The sequence below is a fragment of the Lepidochelys olivacea genome (assembly GCF_965140295.1).
Source record: "Lepidochelys olivacea isolate rLepOli2 genome assembly, chromosome: 22".
Taxonomy (NCBI): domain Eukaryota; kingdom Metazoa; phylum Chordata; order Testudines; family Cheloniidae; genus Lepidochelys; species Lepidochelys olivacea.
Window position 1 is genome coordinate 4,529,578 of NC_140432.1, and position 19,995 is coordinate 4,549,572.

The 19,995-nt window shown below is 54.9% G+C and overlaps 1 protein-coding gene across 2 annotated transcripts in view; it reads left to right on the forward strand.

The window, feature by feature from the left end:
• HEPACAM (hepatic and glial cell adhesion molecule) overlaps positions 1–11,220 on the forward strand; it is a 76,326-nt gene extending 65,106 nt beyond the window's left edge. For both annotated transcript variants that reach the window (XM_084611789.1, XM_084611788.1), the window contains 4 exons: positions 2,207–2,300; positions 4,383–4,456; positions 6,523–6,593; positions 8,621–11,220. In XM_084611789.1, the coding sequence (XP_084467915.1) occupies positions 2,207–2,300; positions 4,383–4,456; positions 6,523–6,593; positions 8,621–8,917 (536 nt within the window). In that variant the 3' untranslated portion in view covers positions 8,918–11,220. The remainder of the gene's footprint in view (positions 1–2,206; positions 2,301–4,382; positions 4,457–6,522; positions 6,594–8,620) is intronic.
• The last annotated feature ends 8,775 nt before the right edge of the window (positions 11,221–19,995 follow it).

A 19,995-nucleotide genomic window follows, 5' to 3' on the forward strand; every position in this document is an offset into this window, starting at 1 on the left:
TGCAGGAGGGGGATTCGGGTGGAGGCTCCAGTTGGGTGGCACTTATCTCAGGTGGCTCCTGGGCGACAGTGCAGTGGGGCTTAGGCAGGCTCCCTGCCTGCCCTGCCCTGCCTCCATGCAGCTCCTGGAAGCGGCTGGCATGCCCAGCTCCTAGGCGCAGGAACCGGGGAGTTCTGTGCGCTGCCTGCTCTTTCAGGCACCGGCCCTGCAGCTCGGGCAGGGACAGCATGGGGAGCCCCCGTGGCTGCCCCTGCACCTAGGAGCCGGACATGCTGGCCGCTTATTTGAGCCACACAGAGCCAGGGCAGGTAGGCAGCCTGCCTTAGCCCCACTGTTCCACCAACCGGACCTTTAGCGGCCCGGTCAGCGGTGCTGACCAGAGTCACCAGGGCCCCTTTTTGACTGGGCGTTCCGGTTGAAGACCAGATGCCTGGCAACCCTAAGCATTATGTCCTGCAAATGTAAACAAATTTGTTTGTCTGAGCGATTGGATGAGCAAGAAGTAGGACTGAGTGGACTTGTAAGTTCTAATGCTTTACATTGTTTTATTTTTGAGTGCAGTTATTTTTTGTTCATAATTCTACATTTGTAAGTTCAACTGTCATGATAAAGAGATTTCTCTGCAGTACTTGTATTAGGCAAATTGAAAAATACTATTCCTTTTGTTTTTTACAATGCAAATATTTGTAATAAAAATAAATATAAAGTCAGCACTGAAGACTGTATTCTGTGAAATCAATATATGTGAAAATATAGAAAACATCCAAAAATATTAAAATAAATTGTATTCTATTATTGTTTAACAGTGTGATTAATCGCACGATTAATTGCGATGACGTTTTTTAATCACTTGACAGCCCTAATATTTATATATATATATAAAAACTAAATTTTCCCATCATACTGTTTAAATATGAATAGTACTATATTCATATTTAAATATTCAATGGCATTTTGGGATGTATAAGTAGGGGCATAGCGAGCAGATCGAGGGACGTGATCGTTCCCCTCTATTCGACATTGGTGAGGCCTCATCTGGAGTACTGTGTCCAGTTTTGGGCCCCACACTTCAAGAAGGATGTGGATAAATTGGAGAGAGTCCAGCGAAGGGCAACAAAAATGATTAGGGGACTGGAACACATGAGTTATGAGGAGAGGCTGAGGGAGCTGGGATTGTTTAGCCTGCAGAAGAGAAGAATGAGGGGGGATTTGATAGCTGCTTTCAACTACCTGAAAGGGGGTTCCAAAGAGGATGGCTCTAGACTGTTCTCAATGGTAGCAGATGACAGAACGAGGAGTAATGGTCTCAAGTTGCAGTGGGGGAGGTTTAGATTGGATATTAGGAAAAACTTTTTCACTAAGAGGGTGGTGAAACACTGGAATGCGTTACCTAGGGAGGTGGTAGAATCTCCTTCCTTAGAGGTTTTTAAGGTCAGGCTTGACAAAGCCCTGGCTGGGATGATTTAACTGGGAATTGGTCCTGCTTTGAGCAGGGGGTTGGACTAGATGACCTTCTGGGGTCCCTTCCAACCCTGATATTCTATGATTCTATGATTCTATGATTCTATAGTAAATGACACAATGAATTCACACTACGATGGCTCTTTTGGGTACTGTTGATCGCTAATTTGGCTCCTGAATCCCTGAGGTCTGAGTCTCACTGACACAGACAATCCCGCAGCCTGGGCACTGAGGGTCCAGTGTGTCCAAGATCCAGGGCCAGCAAATGTTCTCTGCTAGTCGCTGGCATTCAGTGCCGCTGCAGAATCCCTGCTGGGTACGGTGTTTGACAGACACCTGGGAAGTGATGCAGCAGGGCACTTAACTAAGTCCTGGGGGCTCAGGCTGGAAGCCTAGAAGAGGGGCAAATTGTCTCTTTCTGCACCATTTGCCTTATGCTGGGGGCCCATAGAGGCTGCTCCAGCTCTTCTCCAGCCTTCCCCAGCTGTGTGTGTTGGAACTGAAAGAAACAGAGGATTGTGTTCATCTCCAGGGCTGTTTGGGTTCTCCTCCGTCAGTGGGAGCTGGGGCATCCCTGGCAGGGTGTCAGCGTGACCCCGAGCAGAGCACTGCTGAGGGCGGACAGACGCTGGGGTTGTTCCTTGTACTGTCTGCAGAGAGCAGAATGGGCATTGTCAAGGCTGAGGCAGTGACAGGGCAGCCGCTGTGGGTGTGAGCGGTAATTCCTCTGCCTTCTCTCTCCTAGGAAGGAGCTCCCTCTACATAATCCTCTCCACTGGGGGCATTTTCCTTCTCGTCACCTTGGTGACGGTCTGTGCCTGCTGGAAACCCTCCAAAAAGTGAGCATTTTCACCTAACTTGAATAAAATACCTGTCACTCTGCTTCCCCAGTGCCAGCCTCCCAGCTCTCAGTCCCATCTTGGGGACTGCTCAGGGACACAGCTCCCTCTGGCTGCTCCCCTCCCAGCTCCCAGCCCCATCCCGGGGATCACACAGGGACACAGCTCCCCCTGGCTGCTCCCCAGTGCCAGCCTCCCGGCTCCCAACCCCATCCCGAGAATTGCACAGGGACCCAGCTCCCCCGGCTGCTCCGCTCCCAGCCCCATCCTGGGGATCGCACGGGAACACAGCTCCCCCGATGGATCCCCTGCACCAGGCTCCCGGCTCCCAGCCCGATCCCGGGTATTGCACGGGGACACAGCTCCCCCTGGCTGCTCCCCTCCCGGCTCCAAGCCCTATCCCAGGGATCGCATGGGGACACAGCTTCCCTGGCTGCTCCCCCTGCTCTGTCAGGCCTGTCTCTCTTGGACACACCAGTATTATCTGTATTTGTTTCCTTGTGGCCTATTCTCTCTCTTTCCAATCTGTCCTCTCACACTGCATGTTCTCACCCATGGCAGCCGTGACGGGGGGAGTGGGGTGGGGCTGGCTGAGGAGCTGGGAGCGCTCTGGGGACCATCTCCCAGCAAATGGCTCCATGTGGTTTGCTGGGCTGTCTGTGGACCCAGGGGGTTTCTGTCTGCCACAGGGAACACAACCCCAGTAACACGTCCTTGGTGTCTTTATTCTCTCCAAGAAGGGGCTCCCCAGAGCCCTGGGCACTTAAACTCGACAAACTCCGCAATCAATCAAACCTACGATGAACTGACCCCCCCCAGGAATTAATGAATAACCCCAATAACCCCACGCACCCAGCGGGGCAGAGTCCCCGCTGCGTGCAGACAGGAGGGGCTGTCGCAGCGCTGGGCATGGCTCATGATTATCTGCCCTGGTCACAGGACAGAACAGCCTGGGACAGCTCTACCAAAGGGACTGCAAGTCGTTCCCACCGCGCCCCCCCCCCCCCCCCCCGCTGTAGTTCACTTTCAAATAGTCTCTTACAAAGTCTTGGGTAGGTTTTTTAAAAACCAGAAATGTTTAAAATTGGGGACGGCTAAACACCAGCTTATCTCCACCTCAACAATAGGGCAGACTGGGCTAACTAATCATGCACCCTGAGCTATTTCCAGACCTAAACCCCTGATAAAAGTCAAGCCATTCCCAGTGGAGGAGCCCTACCCCAGCCCCTCCGTGACTAGTGCTGCCATAGAACCCGGGCTACAAGTCAGTTCCTTGTTTCACAGAATCTCAGGGTTGGAAGGGACCTCAGGAGGTCATCTAGTCCCACCCCCTGTTCAAAGCAGGACCAACCCCCAATTTTTGCCCCAGATCCCTAAATGGCCCCCTCAAGGATTGAACTCTCAACCCTGGGTTTAGCAGGCCAATGCTCAAACCACTGAGCTGTCCCTCCCCCCAATACTCCAGGTAGGATGCAGTGGATTCTGACCTTAGTCACGCGGTGCCATTCTCATGTATATTTAACCCCTACTCCTCACCTGCCTTTTCCCTGGAGTCACTGCTGCAGTGCTGTTCCCTTCTGTCCCCCTAGAGCTGGGATCTCATCCCAATCCAATTCCCGAATCCCCTCAATCTCTCTCCCGCTCATTCACTGCCTGGCTGCTTTCCCACATTGCCCCACGTCACCCTATGTGTGTTTCAAACCATCCTGCTGTCCCAGGAATTTGCTGGCCATTATTGCAGTAGCTGAGGTGACAGGTCCTGGAGCAGGCAGGGTCCAGCTGCAGCATCTTCAAGACTCAGCTGCCATCCTCCTTTCATTTTGCAGTCCTGGGATTTTTGTTCCCTTCGGCCACTGAACACATTCCTCATCAGCGGCCTCGGCTATGTATAAAGCTGGGGAAAGCTCCCCAGCAGCAGTGCCTCAGTGCCATTGTGCTGCCTTAGAGCAGAAGAGCCATGAACATTGCAGGACAAGTAGCACACAAAGGGCCTTCCCCTGGGACAAGAACATTGTTAGTAAAGGGCATCTGAGCACACGTCTCCCGGCTTGTTCTTTACAAAACACCTTGTACATTTAACAGAGACAAACAGAAGCTGGACAAGCAAAGCTCCTCCGAATACATGGATCAGAACGAAGAGCATTTAAAGCACGAAGGTAAATAATTGTCCTGAGATTCTGTCTACTCTGAACTCTCTGCAGGGCACAGATGGCTGGAGCCTCCCAGGGCTTGTTGGCCAATCCTGCCAATGTGGCTTTTGTTGCTATTTGTAGCCACTTATCACAGCACCGCTGCAGGCAAAGAAAACAGTCAAAGGGGAGTTTTCCTGTTGACACAAATTGGGCAGCTCGGAAAACAGCTGGTAACGGCTTGTTGTCAGGGCTCCTTAGTGACCCTTTTCTTATGCGATGACCCTCACGACCTGCAGACCCTTGCCGTTAGGCGCAGTCATCACTGCGGGACTCCTCACGCTGGGTAGCTCCAGAGCCACTAGTAAACGCTAGCTGGGTCAACGTCATGTACAATAAATAATAACAGGCTAGATTTTGTTCTGGCTTCCTGTATAAGAAAGGGCACCGGGCTCTGTCCTAAGCAATTATTTCCCAGGGATCCATTAGCCAGAAAATTAGTCTGAAAATGTTTAATCATGTTGTTATCCTGAATAATCAATGTGTGGGTGAAATGTCCCTGCCAGTGCATCATCCCAGAGCCAGGGTTAACTAGGGTGACCAGATGTCCCGATTTTATAGGGACGGTCCCGATTTTTGGGTCTTTTTCTTATATAGGCTCCTATTACCCCCCACCCCGTCCCAATTTTTCACATTTGCTGGCTGGTCACCCTAGGGTTAATGGACTACAGGCCTAACCAAACCCACACTTTTAACATTGAGACAAACCAGCAGGAAGAGACAAGCATTAATAAATACAGCACCGGTGGCTCCGGCCCACATGTGCATACACTATTTCCCTTGTGATTTTTTGCACGCTCTTTCAGTTTGTGCATTCTTTCAGCTATTAATCCTGAGCTCCCAGCATGGGGAGGTTCAGGCATGTAACCACTCCTCTGTGGCATCGGTTCAATGGAAGCCCTGCTTCACATGGAGGTGGGAAATCTCCACTGAAGGCTTTGGAGCACCATGCTCTGGCAAAAAACTGTTTTCAGGTTTCTCTGCTTTCTAGCTCCTGAGTCCCATCATTTATTCTGGCTTCTGCTTAAGACCCTGTTCCTTCAGTGGGGCTCTGTATGCATGCATGAAACCAGAGGCCAGATGGGATCCTAAAGCAAGTGTTGTGTCACTCGGCCTGTTTGCAGGGCTGGGGGGTACAAAGGGACTTGTATAAGAACATAGGAACAGCCATACTGGATCAGACCAAAGGTCCATCTAGCCCAGTATCCTGTCTTCCGAAACTGGCCAGTGCCAGGAGCCCCAGAGGGAATGAACAGCACAGGTAATGATCAAGTGATCCATCCCCTGTCGCCATTGCCAGCGTCTGGCAAACAGAGGCTAGGGACACCATCCCTGCCCATGCTGTCTAACAGCCATTGAGGGTCCTATCCTCCATAACCCCCTGGTTCCTGTTTGATTTTGCACAGACCACGAATCTGAGCAAAAAAGTCCTGTTTCCCTTTCCTGTATCTGAGCCAATTTCTCATGTGGGGCCCAGCAGAGGAGGGGTTCTATATGCCAAAGGCCACCCCTAGAGCTGCTGGCTCTTGCTCCCTAAACTTCAGTAGCTGATTGCTGTGATCTCAGGTTCCTGCTACGATGCAGCCTTTGGGGGCTGCCCACAGAATTTGTCTAAATATTACACTCGGGAGGAAGCCAATATTGCCAGCTCTGCCCACTCCTGATCAAGCACGCATGGGCATGTTTTTACCCCACTCATGTGTGACTCTGTACTTGGCAGCCCATGCCTGCACTGCAGTGTAATTCAGTCACACAAACAACTGGCAGGATTTCCAAAATCTAGCTCAGTAAGTCTGACTTAATGGAGACTGGAAGATTGTGTAAACTTGCAGTTTGAGTCTTTGTCCTGTTCCTGGAATCTAAGCAAAGCCAGGAGGATTCTAACACCCACACACCAGGTCCGGCCTAGGCAGCAGCTGGGATGGACGGACGGACACACAAACACACACACAGACACACACACGCTGTGCGTAGGGTCCTTCTCCAGTTATTAATCAGAAATGTCACTGGGGTTTGTTGCTGTTTCTGTGCAGTTGAGATTGTCCCCCGCAGCGGAGAACATGAACGCAGGAATCCGGTTGCTCTCTACATCTTAAAGGACAAAGTAAGTGTTGTGCTTTGTAAGCCGTAGGGTCTGTAGGCCAGTAATTTCACAGCTTTCCCCTGGGATGGCGCAGGGCAATTTCTTTCCATATAAGAGGGTGAAACAGCATTGTTCCAGGCAAGGCCAAAGGGGACATGTTCACATGGAGGCACGGGCATGGATCCTGTAAATGGACTCGCAATCCTGGAACTGTGTGAAACACTTTCAGTTAAGCCCTAGCAACTTTTTTTACCAGCACTAGTCATAGACTTGCTTGGCTGAGTCTTCTGCATTGCTTGGGGGAAGCTGTTTGTCTTGGACAAATTTGGAGCAGTTTAGAGCCGTGCATGGAAATTGAGCAGGACTTGTGGTTTCAGGGGGAGACCCAGACATTCTGACTGAATTTCTCTGAGGTTTGAAGTTTGTTTGAACCAGAAACTCAAAGCAAAACTTGTGGGCCGTGAACCCCAGGGGGACCCACCCTGGAAATGGCCAGTCGAGCTCCTCCAAAGCAAACTGCTGAGATTCACCTGGCTCTAACAAACCTGCCATGCATGAAAAGAAGCTGGATCAGCACATGCCAGGGCGCATTTGCAGGTAGCAATGGGATTTGTGGCACCTGTGAGTTTGGCAGGTCCCAAGTAGCTGGCTGCAGTGGAACATTGAACCCAGGATATCAGACTGCATTTATCTGGGTATGGAGGAGCCCGGCCCACCAAGTGTACAAAAATAGCCTGCCCCTGGCTTTCACTCCCACACAGCTCCAGTAGACCCCCTCCCTGTTACCAGGCCTCTGTACAGCTGACAATTGCAAGAAACAGGGTGAGCTTTTACCATGGGCCCAGAACGTGGGCTCCTTTGACAGTGGCTGCTGGGCTCTTCTGTTCCAGTAGTCCCAGGGCTGGGAACTCTTCCAGCACCCTGGGAGTGGATTAAGTATGTCCAGCAGCCCAGCACTGGTGTGGCAGGATGGGCATCTCGCAGGCCTTCCTGCTTCACTCAGTGCGACAGCGATCCCACACGAAAGCATCTCATAGAACCAATTATCAAACACATAAGGGGTAGCCAGCCCCAGGCCTAACAGAGACAGAACAGAAAAATGACAAGATTCTTCAAAAATTGAAATCCCCCCCTCCCCAATTTGCTAAGTCCCAAACCTGTCTTGGTAAGCCCAGGCTTTTCCAGATCATTGTCCCCTGGCTGAACTGTACACACAAGGAATTTCAAACGGCAAGGGGCTTTTTTCAGAATGCAACCTGGGAGGGATATAAAAACTAGCCATTTAATGGCAGCTGAGTCACATCCTTAACCATGGACTGTGGCTTCTTCATTTCTCACCTGCTCTGTTATTAAAAAGAACAAGCAAGGAAGACAAGTTCAGCTTCAACAATGCCCCGCCCCCTCATCCTTCTCTGAGGGCTTGTCTCATTCAAGCTTATTGTGACTCAAGGGCAACACCAGTTGGTAGGCGGGCAGACAGCAGGGTGCTGTGCAGAAGCACTGTGGGCGTGGGCAGCAAAACGTGCCATTCTGATCCCCTGCAGGCTGAACCTTCTCCAGGGAAGGGAGCCGGTGTGTGCGATAATCCGCAGCTCAGGAGATCAGAAAGCACCATCTGAGCAGCGCTTTAGGGCAGGCAGCTCCTGGGAAACCCCCTCAAACGTCCAGGGGTCCGGCACTGGCAGCAAACACGATTGATGCTGTTTACAAATGCCCTCTGGCATGATCTGTCCCCGCTCCGCAGCAGCCTGAGACCTGTCTGCGCTCAGAGGAGGATGGAACAGATTGAACGATAGTAAGTCATGCTATCAAAGGCTGCCCGTGACTCCTAGTGCTGTGACTTGGGGGTCACACGAGCATTAATCCCTGTGTGGCTTTGGGAATGGAAAAGCGCTGGCTGGAGAACGCAGCTCCTGAACCCAGCTATGGCACTCCTGCAGGATCTGCCTCTTGCTGGCTTTTAAGGCCTGCCTCAACTGCAGTGTCCCTACTGTCTTTGCCCAGCTCATCCTGAATGCCACCTGTTGCTTCTTCTTGTATTCCTGAAGGATTCTCCGGAGGCGGAAGAGGAGTCCCCTCCGGATGCCAGAACCGCAGCTGAGCAAGGACCGCCCAGCTACTCCAGCTCTCCTCCTGGCAGATCCCCAGGTCCTCCTGTTCGATCGGCTCGCAGATATCACCGCTCCCCAGCCCGATCTCCAGCCTCCTCCAGAGTACACAAATCCCCACCAGGGTCCCCAGGCTCTCCTGTGTGCTCCCGGAGCGCTACTCGCATGCTGCGGACTGCTGGCGTTCATATCATCCGGGAGCAGGAGGAGGGCAACTCTGTCGAAATCAATGCCTGAGGGCATCTAGCTCGTGTGAACAGGAAGCTCCCACTGGCTAGGAATGTGTCTCTAGCAGGTGGCAGTGCGTTTGTTTCAGGCGTGTGTATGTCCGCGTGTGGGCCCAGGTACTGCCTGTCGATAAAGGTGAATCGCGTTGCTCTGCTGGCTGGCTGAGCCCAGTTTAAAATTTACTGTAGCCTCAGTGTTCAAGCTTCAGCGGGTTTAAAGACACTAATTTGCTATTTAACACTCTAGAGCAATCCCAGGCAGCTCACTAAGCTTTGGCTTTCTGGGGTGTCAAACTAATTCCCTCACATTTGAGATCTGTCCCTATGCAGCGCTGCATGTGTGTGTGAGCGTGAGTGTGGGTGTGTGCAGCTTAGCATGAGTAGGCATGTGTGAGCAGACATGCTTCCGAGTGTGACTAGGTGTGCATGTCTGCGTGAAGGTGCATCTCAGTGTGACATGACGTGAGCCTGTGGGCAAGTGCATTTGCATGTGAGCTCGCACACACACACACACACCCCTGTGGGCCGATGTCGGCGTGGAGCGTGTCTGTGGGCACACACGTGTGGCCGTGTCCCTGTAGCGGGGGCCTGTCTGCATGTGCTGATCATTGGACGGACCTCGCAGACATTCACAAAGCATTGCGGTGCTGCTTTCGAGGGAGCGGAGGCCTAGGACTGTCAGGACACTGCTTGGTGAGTCGTTGCTCATTTACAGGGCTTGGTGCGAGGCTGGAAGGCCCGTCAGAGGCAGCATGCTGCTGAAGCTAGTCCATGCTTGTGCCGGAGTTAGGCTTGATGGCTGTGCTCAGTGGAGTCACCCGGCCGCTGAATGCAGGGGGTTGGGCTGTGCCACTTTCCCCTCAAGCCAAACACAGGGTAGATCACATTCCAGACCTGGACGTTAGGGTAGATCACATTCCAGACCTGATTCACCAGGCCTTTGAACAGGGCTTAATCCAGAAAAGGACATGACCCCCTCCAAGAAGCCGACACTTTGGCCGGTCAGTGATGTCTGCACTCCCCCTTACCTGCTTTTCTGCGTCTGAGTCTCAGCAAGCTGGATTTAAACATGCCCCAAATGAGCAGGACTGCAGAGACTCCTCTGGTGCGTGAGCGTGCCCCCCAGCCGGCAGTGTTATCGTTGCGTGTGAACACGCGCCGGCCGCTGACAAGAGCCGTCCCAGAATTAAGCATGCTCTGTCCTTCCATTTGACAAAAGCAAAGTAGACGGCCACTGGGTGGAGCTGACAGCCACAAAGAAGCTCACTGCGGGTCCCTGATCATGGGACCAGTTACAGGGGGCCCCAGCCACAGCCTACTTTAAAGCAGCCTCAGATCAAAATTTTCTGGCTGGCTGTGGCCCCAAGAGGGCAACATGCTCCCCGAGAAGAGCCAGAGCAGTAACCTTCCGGCCGTACATATGCCCAGGGCTGCCCCAGGGGCCAGCTTAGGAGCTGGCTATTCCAGTTGGGACCCTTCTCCACACCACACCTCTGCCACGGGGACTCCTCAGCTGAGGGGAACCTGCAGTTTCCAGCCCTTTGCCCCGCCAGAGCAGCGCAGAGGGCCCAAAACAGCTGCAAGAAGTCACTGCTTCAGCGAGCGCAGATGTGAGTCCTGGCCCCACCAGGCCCCCAGCCTCAGCCTCATCTCATCTCTGCTTGGGGCAGCAGAGTGGGGCAGCTTTGCCAGCCCAACGGGAGCCGCCCTGTTCCCTCCACGGCGCCGCCCCGTGGCGAAGCTAGAGTGCAGGCTGGCGTGTGACACCCTGCTGCCTGCAGGGTCAGCTCCACGGACTGTCACTGACTTCCTGCAGGCAGCCCCCCAGGCGGGGGGGACGGGGGACCTTCGAGGGCCCGGACTTGAACTCCAGGTCACTAGCACAGCTTGGGGTATGTTCTTTTGCTGTGAAATAGCTCTACGTCCCGTCACATACAGCTGCACGGACCACGTTTCCTCGCAGTCTGCTTGCTTCTAGCACGCTGGGCCCTGGGATTTGCCTGACAAGTGTTTAGTTGGCCCGACTGCTGTCTTCCCTTCCCCCGCCAGCTCTGCCATGTCTTTATTTTCTGTGAAAATGGCCTGTTCTTTACACGGACGTTCAGACGTGACACTGGTACATATTCATGTTGGACTTCTCTGGGGACGGTGGCATGGAGACGTGCATCCCACCCCCAGCAATGTGTGGTGAGAGAAGCTGCCATCTAGCCAGGAGGGGTCAGGGTCCCACGTCCTCCTCACACCCAAGAGCTTGTACTGCATCCCTGTAAGAGCAGACACTGTTGACTAATAAACTAAACCTACTACCCTCCAGCCTGGCTGCTTTGCTCCATTCATCTGCCACCACTGCCGAACAAAACCTGGCGCCCAAGCTGTGCGCATCGCAGACAGGCGGGTCTGGCCGGGCCGGGACCTGGGGCCTCACCTTCAACACGTAGAAACAGTTGAGGAAAAGCTTGAGGGTGATTTTAAGACTCCTCAGCACCTTTAGCCCACTGTGGAACAGCTTTCGAGGCCAAACATGACCAACGCACCTCTCAGGTCAGGCACTTTCTGCTCCTTGGTGCTGAGCTGAGGGCTCAGAAAAACATCTCACTCTCTGAAGGAGGGAGCTTTGCAGGCTCACAGCCTGACCCAGTTCTCAGCCAGGCCAGAGTAAATCAGGAGTGACTCCTGCACCGGCAGTTATGTAAGACCTGTGGAGGAACTCGGATTGGGGGGCACTCCATCCCTGGGGGGGCAGTCTTCACTGCAGAGGTAATCCAGGTGATCAGCACCCAGGTCTGAGCACTGAGTTAGTGCAGCCCAACTGCACTGCAAAGCCCTGCCCAAGTTACTGCATCCTCTTGGCGGCTGCACGCCCTGCTGTGTGTCGCTCGGTCTGCTGGGGGCACATCCCAGGGTGCGTTGTGCTGCACGGAGCAACCCACTCTACGACTCTTCCCCGGTGAACAGTCAGAGAACTCGTCTGACCTCCTGGGGGGATTGTGGGAAAGCACTGGAGGACTATCGGCACTGGAATGATTTAACCTGCATCCTCTCTGCAAAGAGGGCAGGTCACCCAGCTCTAGGGAGAGCGGTGCCCAGACTCCAGCCCACCTCCCAGCCAGGCCAGCTGGCTGGGGCTCAAAGCACCACCCCGCTTGGGGTGGGGGTGGGGTGGAGCCTGGGGAGAGCCAGGCGAACTGCAGTGAAGACAGACCCTGCGGGAGGAGCTGCCATCTCTGAGCCCGGCACATCCGGGAGGATCCTGAGCCCACAGAACTGGACAACTAGCCAGGAGTGCTCAGCCCCGGGCAGATTTCCCGGAACATGTCCCTCGAAAGAGGGGTGATCCTGGGAAAACCTGGTCAGGTGGCAACCCCTGGGAGGGGACAGTGAGCCCCCCCCACCCCGCAATTAAAGAGTGTGAGGGGAAGAAGGGGGCAAAGTCCATCCATGCCCCAGCCCAAAGCACAGGGCAGGCAGAGCCTGAGCACAGCCGGGTCGACTCCACCACTCAGGGCAGATCCAAGGGGCCCGGGGTCAGTGTCTGCTGCCAAGGGAGCAACTGGTGCCCAGGGTGGAGAGGAGTGCGGGCACCTGTGGGAGCTGGGACAAGACCAAGTAACAGCAGAACCTGCCCCCCCCAAAAAACCCATTTAGTCCCAACGCCTGGGCTGGGGTCATGTGAATGGCTCTGCCACCCCCCAAGGCTCCCAGTGGCTCTGCCCCCTCTCCTTTGAGCCCCACAAACCCAGCTCTGCAGCCAGCAGCTGCCTTGTATGTGCTGCCGGGGGCCACCAGGCCTTGTGCCCTCCGCACGAAGAGGGGGTCCCAGGACCCTTCAATTTCACTTGATTTTTTACACTAGAAACCCAGGTCCGGTCTAGGCTGGAAAACTGTGTTGGGAGCAGAGACCGGACACTGACGACGCTGCAGGAGGCAAGCGGCAGCACTGGTGGGGGACTGTCACCAGGCCGTGAACCCCCTGGGGCCCGTTCGCTGGTACCAGGCATTTAACGCCAATGACTCATTAACGCTTCGGTTAAAGGAAACCCGTGCCGGAGCCCCAGCACCCCTCTCCTCCCAGTAGCAGCTTCTGAGATGCCAGGGAGCCAGGCCAGGCCTGATGTGCCTGGAGCTGTACACAAAGCTGGGCTTCCAGTTCGCTGGGCAGAGTGAAAAATTTGGGGCGAGGGAGGAATTTGTTTCAGGTTGGCTCAAAATGAAATTTTTTTCAGTGAACTGAAATAGTTGAAAAAAATTGAATTGCCCCCAGATGAATGAAACGCTTTGTTCAGCCTGAAACAAAGCCCTTCGGGTCGAAGGTTTTTAATCTTTTTCAAACAAACAACTGAAGTCAAATAGCCCAACAGAAAGGTGTGATTTTTTCCAGAATTTTTATTTTGGGTTTTGGGGTGGTTTTTTGTTTATTAGGCAAATTCAACCCAGATTTGTGAAATGTTTCCACCAATCCAAATCTGTGGTTTTGGTGGAAAAAAAGAAAGCTGGCCCGGAAGATTTCGCCCAGCTCTGATGGTTAATTCTAAGGTTGGCTCCAGGCAGAACAATCCTCAGCCAACTGTGTCATGCCGAAGCCAAGCAATAGCCCCAGTGCCTTGTGAGCAAGCAATGGAGAATCGCTCATCTGCGAGCCTCTGCCGCTGTAGAGTGCCCCTCGGGACAGAATGCATCTTACAGTGCACCAAGAACGAGGGCCCTGCTATAACTGGGTGTGGCATGAACCAAGTCCCTTCCTTGCCTGCTCCACAGGACTGGCCAGCTCATGACCCCAAGGCTAGTGCTTGAAGGACCCCAAGGCTAGTGCTTGAAGGATGAGCTGATTCAGAATCTGGGGAAGCAGTTCATAGAGATGTTTGTTCAACACACTGAAGAGAAAGAGGCACGAACCCCGCCAGAAGGAGGGGAATGGCCCTTCTTGAGGAACAACGTCTGGCATCTCTAATAGCCAGGGACTGGTGCTCACCCCGTCACTCCCGCCCTGGTGTTGAGCATGCAGGGGGTGGTTGGAGCCAGTCGTAGGTGAGCTGTGGTGCAAACGCTTGTTTGCTGGTTGGTGGGCCCTTTCTGGCCCTTTCCCAGTCATAGAGATGGCTGCAAAGTGGAATCACTTTGGGCTCAGCATGTGATTAGAATCGTTGGGGCAATTGGACTGTTTGAGGCTCCACTCCGCTGGACGGGTGCAGCTCCTGGAGGGCTCCTCTCCAGATCCTAATCAGCACTCAGATACTGAGTGGACAGTCACTGCGGCAATGCTGAAGGCAGAGGCCAATTCTTAGGGTAAATCAGACAGAAAAATCTGGGTTTGCAGTAAAAGCCTGAGGCCGACTTCTCCCATCATAGAGGAGAAGTAAAAGTCGCACTAGTCCTCCTTTGGGCCATGGGAGGAGCAGGGGGGATTTCTGCTGGAAAGGGTGCTTGGGTAGCTTCCTTCTTTTAAAATGAATGCATTATGAAGGTGTGGGGTAGGGACCCTTTCCAGTCACACGTCTCTTTCAGCTGGATTGTGGCCTGCCGCACTGGCCTGAGAGATGGACCTGCCTGCCTCTTCCCATGTCATCAGCTCCGCTCTCCATGGCAACGTACGTGTCACTCCTCCTTGCACTTTCCTCATTATGAGACTAACTTTGCTATAGCGGGAAAACAGGCCCCTTTCTGTGTGTCCCAGTTTCTGTTCCCAGCTGTACTGATGTAGAAAGGGTACAGTATATTGTAAAGCGAGACACAGCAATTAAAACCCCTAAAGGAAATGCACAGGATGCACGTCTGCCAGCTTTTGCTTTTGTCTAGTTGGTCTCAGATGAGCGGTTTTGCTACCACGCTGTCGTTTTCTTTAGATGGGGTTTAGAGGCGGGTGAGGACCAAGATCAAGGCCGTGGAAAAGCTCTCCTGGAGAGAGAGGTGGAAACGACTGGGATCAGCACCTTAGAGCGGACGTGGACAAGAGGGAATTGGGGCTGCGGTGCCAGACGGTGGGTCCTGGTGCGGGCGGGAGGGGTGGCGCCCCCTCGGTGGGCAAGGAGGTGGTGGCAGAAGAGAAGGATGCTGGCCTATGAGTTTGGGCCTCCTCCCACCCTGCCCTGCCATGAATTTGGGCCTTGGGCAGGTTGGGACATTTGGGAAGCACTGGGTTATTAGACCCCGCTGGAGGTTCTTACCGGAACCCCTCTGAGACACCCATCGATAGCCCCTTGGACCCGAGCAAGTCGGCAGGGCCTCCTTAGACAGGGCTAGCTGTGACAGCCGAGGGGGCGGGTCAGGAGAGCACGGCGTGCGGGGCAGGGCCGCGTGGGTCTGGAAGCAGCGTGTGCAGTCTGGTAAGCCGCCGGATGGAGCTGAAAGGCCATGGGCTGGCCCCAGCCCGTCGATCCCGTCAGCGCAGGTCTAGGCCCAGCATCGGGCTGGTTCGTGTTTCCCACAGAATGGCCAACCCTGCTGTTTCTTAAGTGTGCATTTCTGAGAATGCCGGTGTTGGCTGGAACAAGCCCCGAGTGTGGCCGAGTGGGCCCAGCCAGCCCCCCCAGCCCACGCCTCCCCGAATGCCAGGGGAAGGGGGAGGAGTCAGAAAAAACAGGGCAATTTCACATAAATGGTCATCTGGAACAACGGCCATTTTCCCCCGGTGTCAGAGTCAGCCCCCAGCACCACCACCACCCCACGCCCCGAATGCCAGTGGGACAGGGCATGTCCGTACCCTCCAATGGCACTCACAGGCACGGCTGGACCCCACTCTGGCATGGCAGCTCTCAACCGCCCCAGGGAGACGCACTGACACGGGCCTGCCAGACACAGAATCGAAGCAGGGCCTGCGTCCCCTGCCTGGCACCTCGGCCGTCTCCGACCACCGGGTGTGGTGGGGCGAGCGCTGGCTTGCTCGCTTTGCACCAGGGCAGGGCTGCACAGAATCGGGCCCAATGGATTCCTAAGGGCAACAATGTTAAAAGGAGGAAAAATCAATCCAGGTGACAAGCCCCATGGTGCAGCGAGAGGGCAGTATTCGCCCCTAGCTCGCGCAGAGAGAGCAGAGAGTGTCCCCCAGCCCTGCAGCCGTGCGGCATGCACCCAGCACAGCGCCACGCTGACTTAGCAGCAGCAAAGTGTGTAGGGGACGTTTGTTACTGAATAAAATGGTTTAACTCTCCAGTCTTAACAGGAGGAGGGGCTGTCGCACACCCCAACAGCAGGAAGGGCTGCAAGGGTGTGGGGGTCACGCCGAGGGCACAAGTGGCAGGGGCATTCCGGCAGGCCCCCATCGGACCCCCCTGGCACTGTTGCCCCAGGACCGGCACGCTGCCATGTAGAGAAACGGCCTCCTCGGGCTGGTTGTGCAGAAGAACTTTTTCACACGTCAGACTTTGGGGATTCAAAAGCAGCAGGCCTGGGCTTGTGTTTCACAGCCGAGGCTGTGACACCAGCTCTTGCCCATCTCACAGAGCAAGAAGAGCCCCAAGGGGGCTGAACTAGGCCCCACACATTACGACTGGCTGGGAAGCATTTGTTGGTAGCAGGGGGCTGGGAGCTGGCGGGGGAGGTTCTGTTTGCTCAGCTCGGCCTGTCCAGGGATGCAGCAGCAGAGAAGCGGGTGACCCACGGCAGAGCAGGTCTGAGAGCAGCACCCTGACACGCCCTGCACTGGCTGGTGGCAGCTGTAACCTGGGAACCTCTTCTCCCTGCACCGGAGAGTCATAAGGAGAACGGGACGCAGCAAAAGCCACTGCAGGCTCCAGGAAGGGGAGATCTGCTGGCCTGGGGAGCAACAGGAAGCTCGTATCCTGACTCACTGAAAGCTACGCAGGGCAAAGCACTGGGAAAGTTTCTGCATGGCTGGGAATGGAGCTATGGCTGAGAGGTCTGCTCCTCAGCATCTGGGATTAACCAAGGGTCGTGGGGGGTTCTCCTTCACTGGCAATGCTAAAATCCAGGTGGGATGTCCTTCAAAATGATCTGCTCTAAGCGTTAATTGGGGCAGGGGTTGAGCCGCCCTGGGGTAAGTTGGAAGCTGGCACCTGTGCTCTGGCCTGTGCTGTGCAGGGGGGGTCAGACTAGATGATCACAGGCGTCCCTTCTGGCCTTGGAATCGAGGGATCTGTGAGCTGAGGCTCTTGCTCCAGCCCTGCAGGCCACATGTGCACTTACAGGAAATCCCCAGAGAAGTCAGCGCCCCTCTGAGAGAGGGCTCTGCTATACCAGTGCAAGGTGCTTTACAGACGGGAGGGGACGCGGTCCCTACCCCAGAGAGAGGTGGGCTGGATCCATGGGGAGCCAGAGGGGACGGGAGCAATGCAAGGGACTGGCGAGGTTTGGTGCAGGGCTGCTCCTTCCATGGACCTCACAGGGTGTACTTGCTATTGTCGAAGCCAGTTGTCAGCTCTGTGCAGGGGTTCCCAGTAGGAAAGTCCTGTGGGATTTAACAGTGAATAATTCACCAATTAGCCACCGTGACCCTGGGATTGCAGCTAGCAGAGTCTGCCCTGCCAACAGGCAGAGATTCGCATCCTTGCAGACAATAGACAAACGGCTCCCAGACTTCCCCTGCGGAGCTCTCCTCCGCTGCCTGGCCTGCAGGTCTGGCTTGGCTGGCGCCAGGGCGTTACCTCCTGCGGGTCATTGCCAGCTCACGCCCACACCTGGGCTAGCGCTGATCGAGGTAGTCTGCCCGAACGGGAAACAGGAGCGGTGCCATGGGGGTGGGAGCGCTGGGGGGGTCCAGCTGCCCCCGTACGTAACTGCGGCCTCAGATGGGATTGTACTGAGGCAACGAGTCCCCCCCGCCTCCACAACTACACTTCTACTCTTAGCGTGTGAGCTCGGTCAGGGGCTGGAGCCGGTGCCAACACCTTGGGAGGAAACGGGGTTTCTGTGACACCCCCGGCCTGCGGAGGTTCACATGCAGTTACTAACTGCCCCTGGGTGGCCCCGTCCTTCCCTCCCAAGCCCAGCTGCCCAGTACTGGTATAGGGGGCCTGTGTAAGGGAGAAATAAGATGGAAACCTCTGACTATCTCCAAGGCACCGCAGCCTGGGAGAGCAGAAGAGGAAGGAATCCAAAATGGAGAAAAAAAAGCAATGCTTTATCATCATTGCTGGCCTGGAGCCTGGGACAATAACAACGTGTGTGCCTCTGTCCTCTAGCACCTGCCACCCACCCGACAACGAGTGGCTCCAACTCGGGGCAGGCCTGCCCAGTTCTTTCACTGTGCCCTGTGTTCTCAGGTCGATCAGCAGAGGGTTTGTATTTACAACCCTCTGAGGCTCAGCCCCCCTGAGCAATGGCCATTCCTAATAGCATCGCCATACAAAGCAAATCTATTCTGCTCATTTCCTTGGTTTTCTGCACTCCACCCTGGCCTGAGAGTACAGCACAACGCTTCCCTGACCAGCCACGAGGCAGCCTCTCTGCAAGCCCAGCCCAGCTCTCCGACTCCCAGCCCTCAGGGAGACTGGGTTTCTTGGTCTCACAGCTGTTGTGCAAAGCACAGCACACAACTATCCAGGGAGACAGAGACTGCTCAGAGCCCTCCAGCCTTGTCATGAGAAACCTCCACCTTCCCTTCTGTCTGCAGCCACATGGGGAACAGTCAGACAGCTCTTTTCTCCTGTCCAAGTGACAAGTAAATGGTTTGATAAGGCAGAGAAGCAGAGGGGAAACTGAGCCCCCCCCCCCCCATCTGACAGGAGGAATCACTCCACCATTAATGTCCATAGTGGCCTGGGAAGTAAAAGTTCCACTTTTCCTTGCCTAAAACAGGGCTGAGTTTCTAAAGATCATGGTAGCATGGAGCCTAACCCACATCAGTGCTGGTGAACCTGCAGCACCGATCAGCCAGGCCTTGCAGCACAAGGGGGCAACTCCCCTTCCTGTTGATGAACGCCAAGGCCTGTTTTGAGGGGCAAAGGTCAGGTACAGGGAGCCCATCAATGGCCTCTATACAATTCAGGAACCCCAATGTACAAATCTGTCAGTAACCTCCTGGGTACTGCCCAGCTTTCTGGCCTGGCACAGCAGCACCCTCTCCACAGCAGAACACCTCCATGATACGTGATCTACCCCCACCAAACCGTTTAGCTACTCATGGGCAGTTGAGGGGGACGAGCATCCAGGCGGCCACATGCATCTCCATGCGGAAGTAGGGTTCCCACACGTCCGGGTTTCCCAGACATGACCTCTATGGTCCTCCAATCTCCGTCCAGGTGGATTTTTGAAATCTGAACACGTGTCCGTGATTCTGAGCTGGGCAGCTGGAGAGCAGCAACTCCTGGCCGGGCGCCCAGCTCTGAAGGCATTGCCACCTTGTGATGGGGTGTAAGACCCCCTTACTAGGCAGGAGCCCCTGAAACACCCCCCAATCACAGGGTTAAGGAACGCTTATGGGCTAATAAGGCCCCACCCCCACGCGGGGCATGCTCAGACTGGAGGACAGGTTTAAAAGCCAGCCAGCAGCTCAGGCTGGGGCTGGTAAGCCAGTGATCAGGATGCGCCCTGGGAGCTCCCCAGAAGGACTGGAATGGAGCCAGTATCGAGCTGGTGAGTGATGGGAGCTGCAGCACCCAGCGGAGGAGCCAGAAGCCAACGCTCCCCAGAGTCGTGCAGCGGCCAGATGGGAGCCGTCCTGGAGCAGGAAGCGACCTAGGGAAGCTGAAAACCAGATGAAGCCAGGTGAGCAGCCAAGTCAGCTTCACAGGACCCTGGGTCAGAACCCAGTGAAGTAGGGAGGGCCCAAGCTCCCCTGCTCCTGCCCTGGTGACAGCCATTAGGCAGGACTGTCACCACCTTGAATTATTGCCACTAGGCAGGACGGCCGCTCTAGGGAACTATTGCCACTAGACAGGACGGCCGCCTCCTTGGATTATCACTGCTAGGCGTGACAGCCACCCTAGTGAACCATGAGCACAAGGCGGGAGCCCCTTGCAATAGCCCCCGCTCCCACACCCTTACTTCTGCGTTGCCTTCCGAGCTGGGTGGCCTGAGAGTCTGCTGTTCCTGTGCCCAGGGTACAGGCTGGCGCCGGGCTTTGGGCTCACTCTCTGCCCGTGGCATTCAAACCAAGGGGGGTGCTGGGGACCTGGCAGCCGTGTATGGGAACAT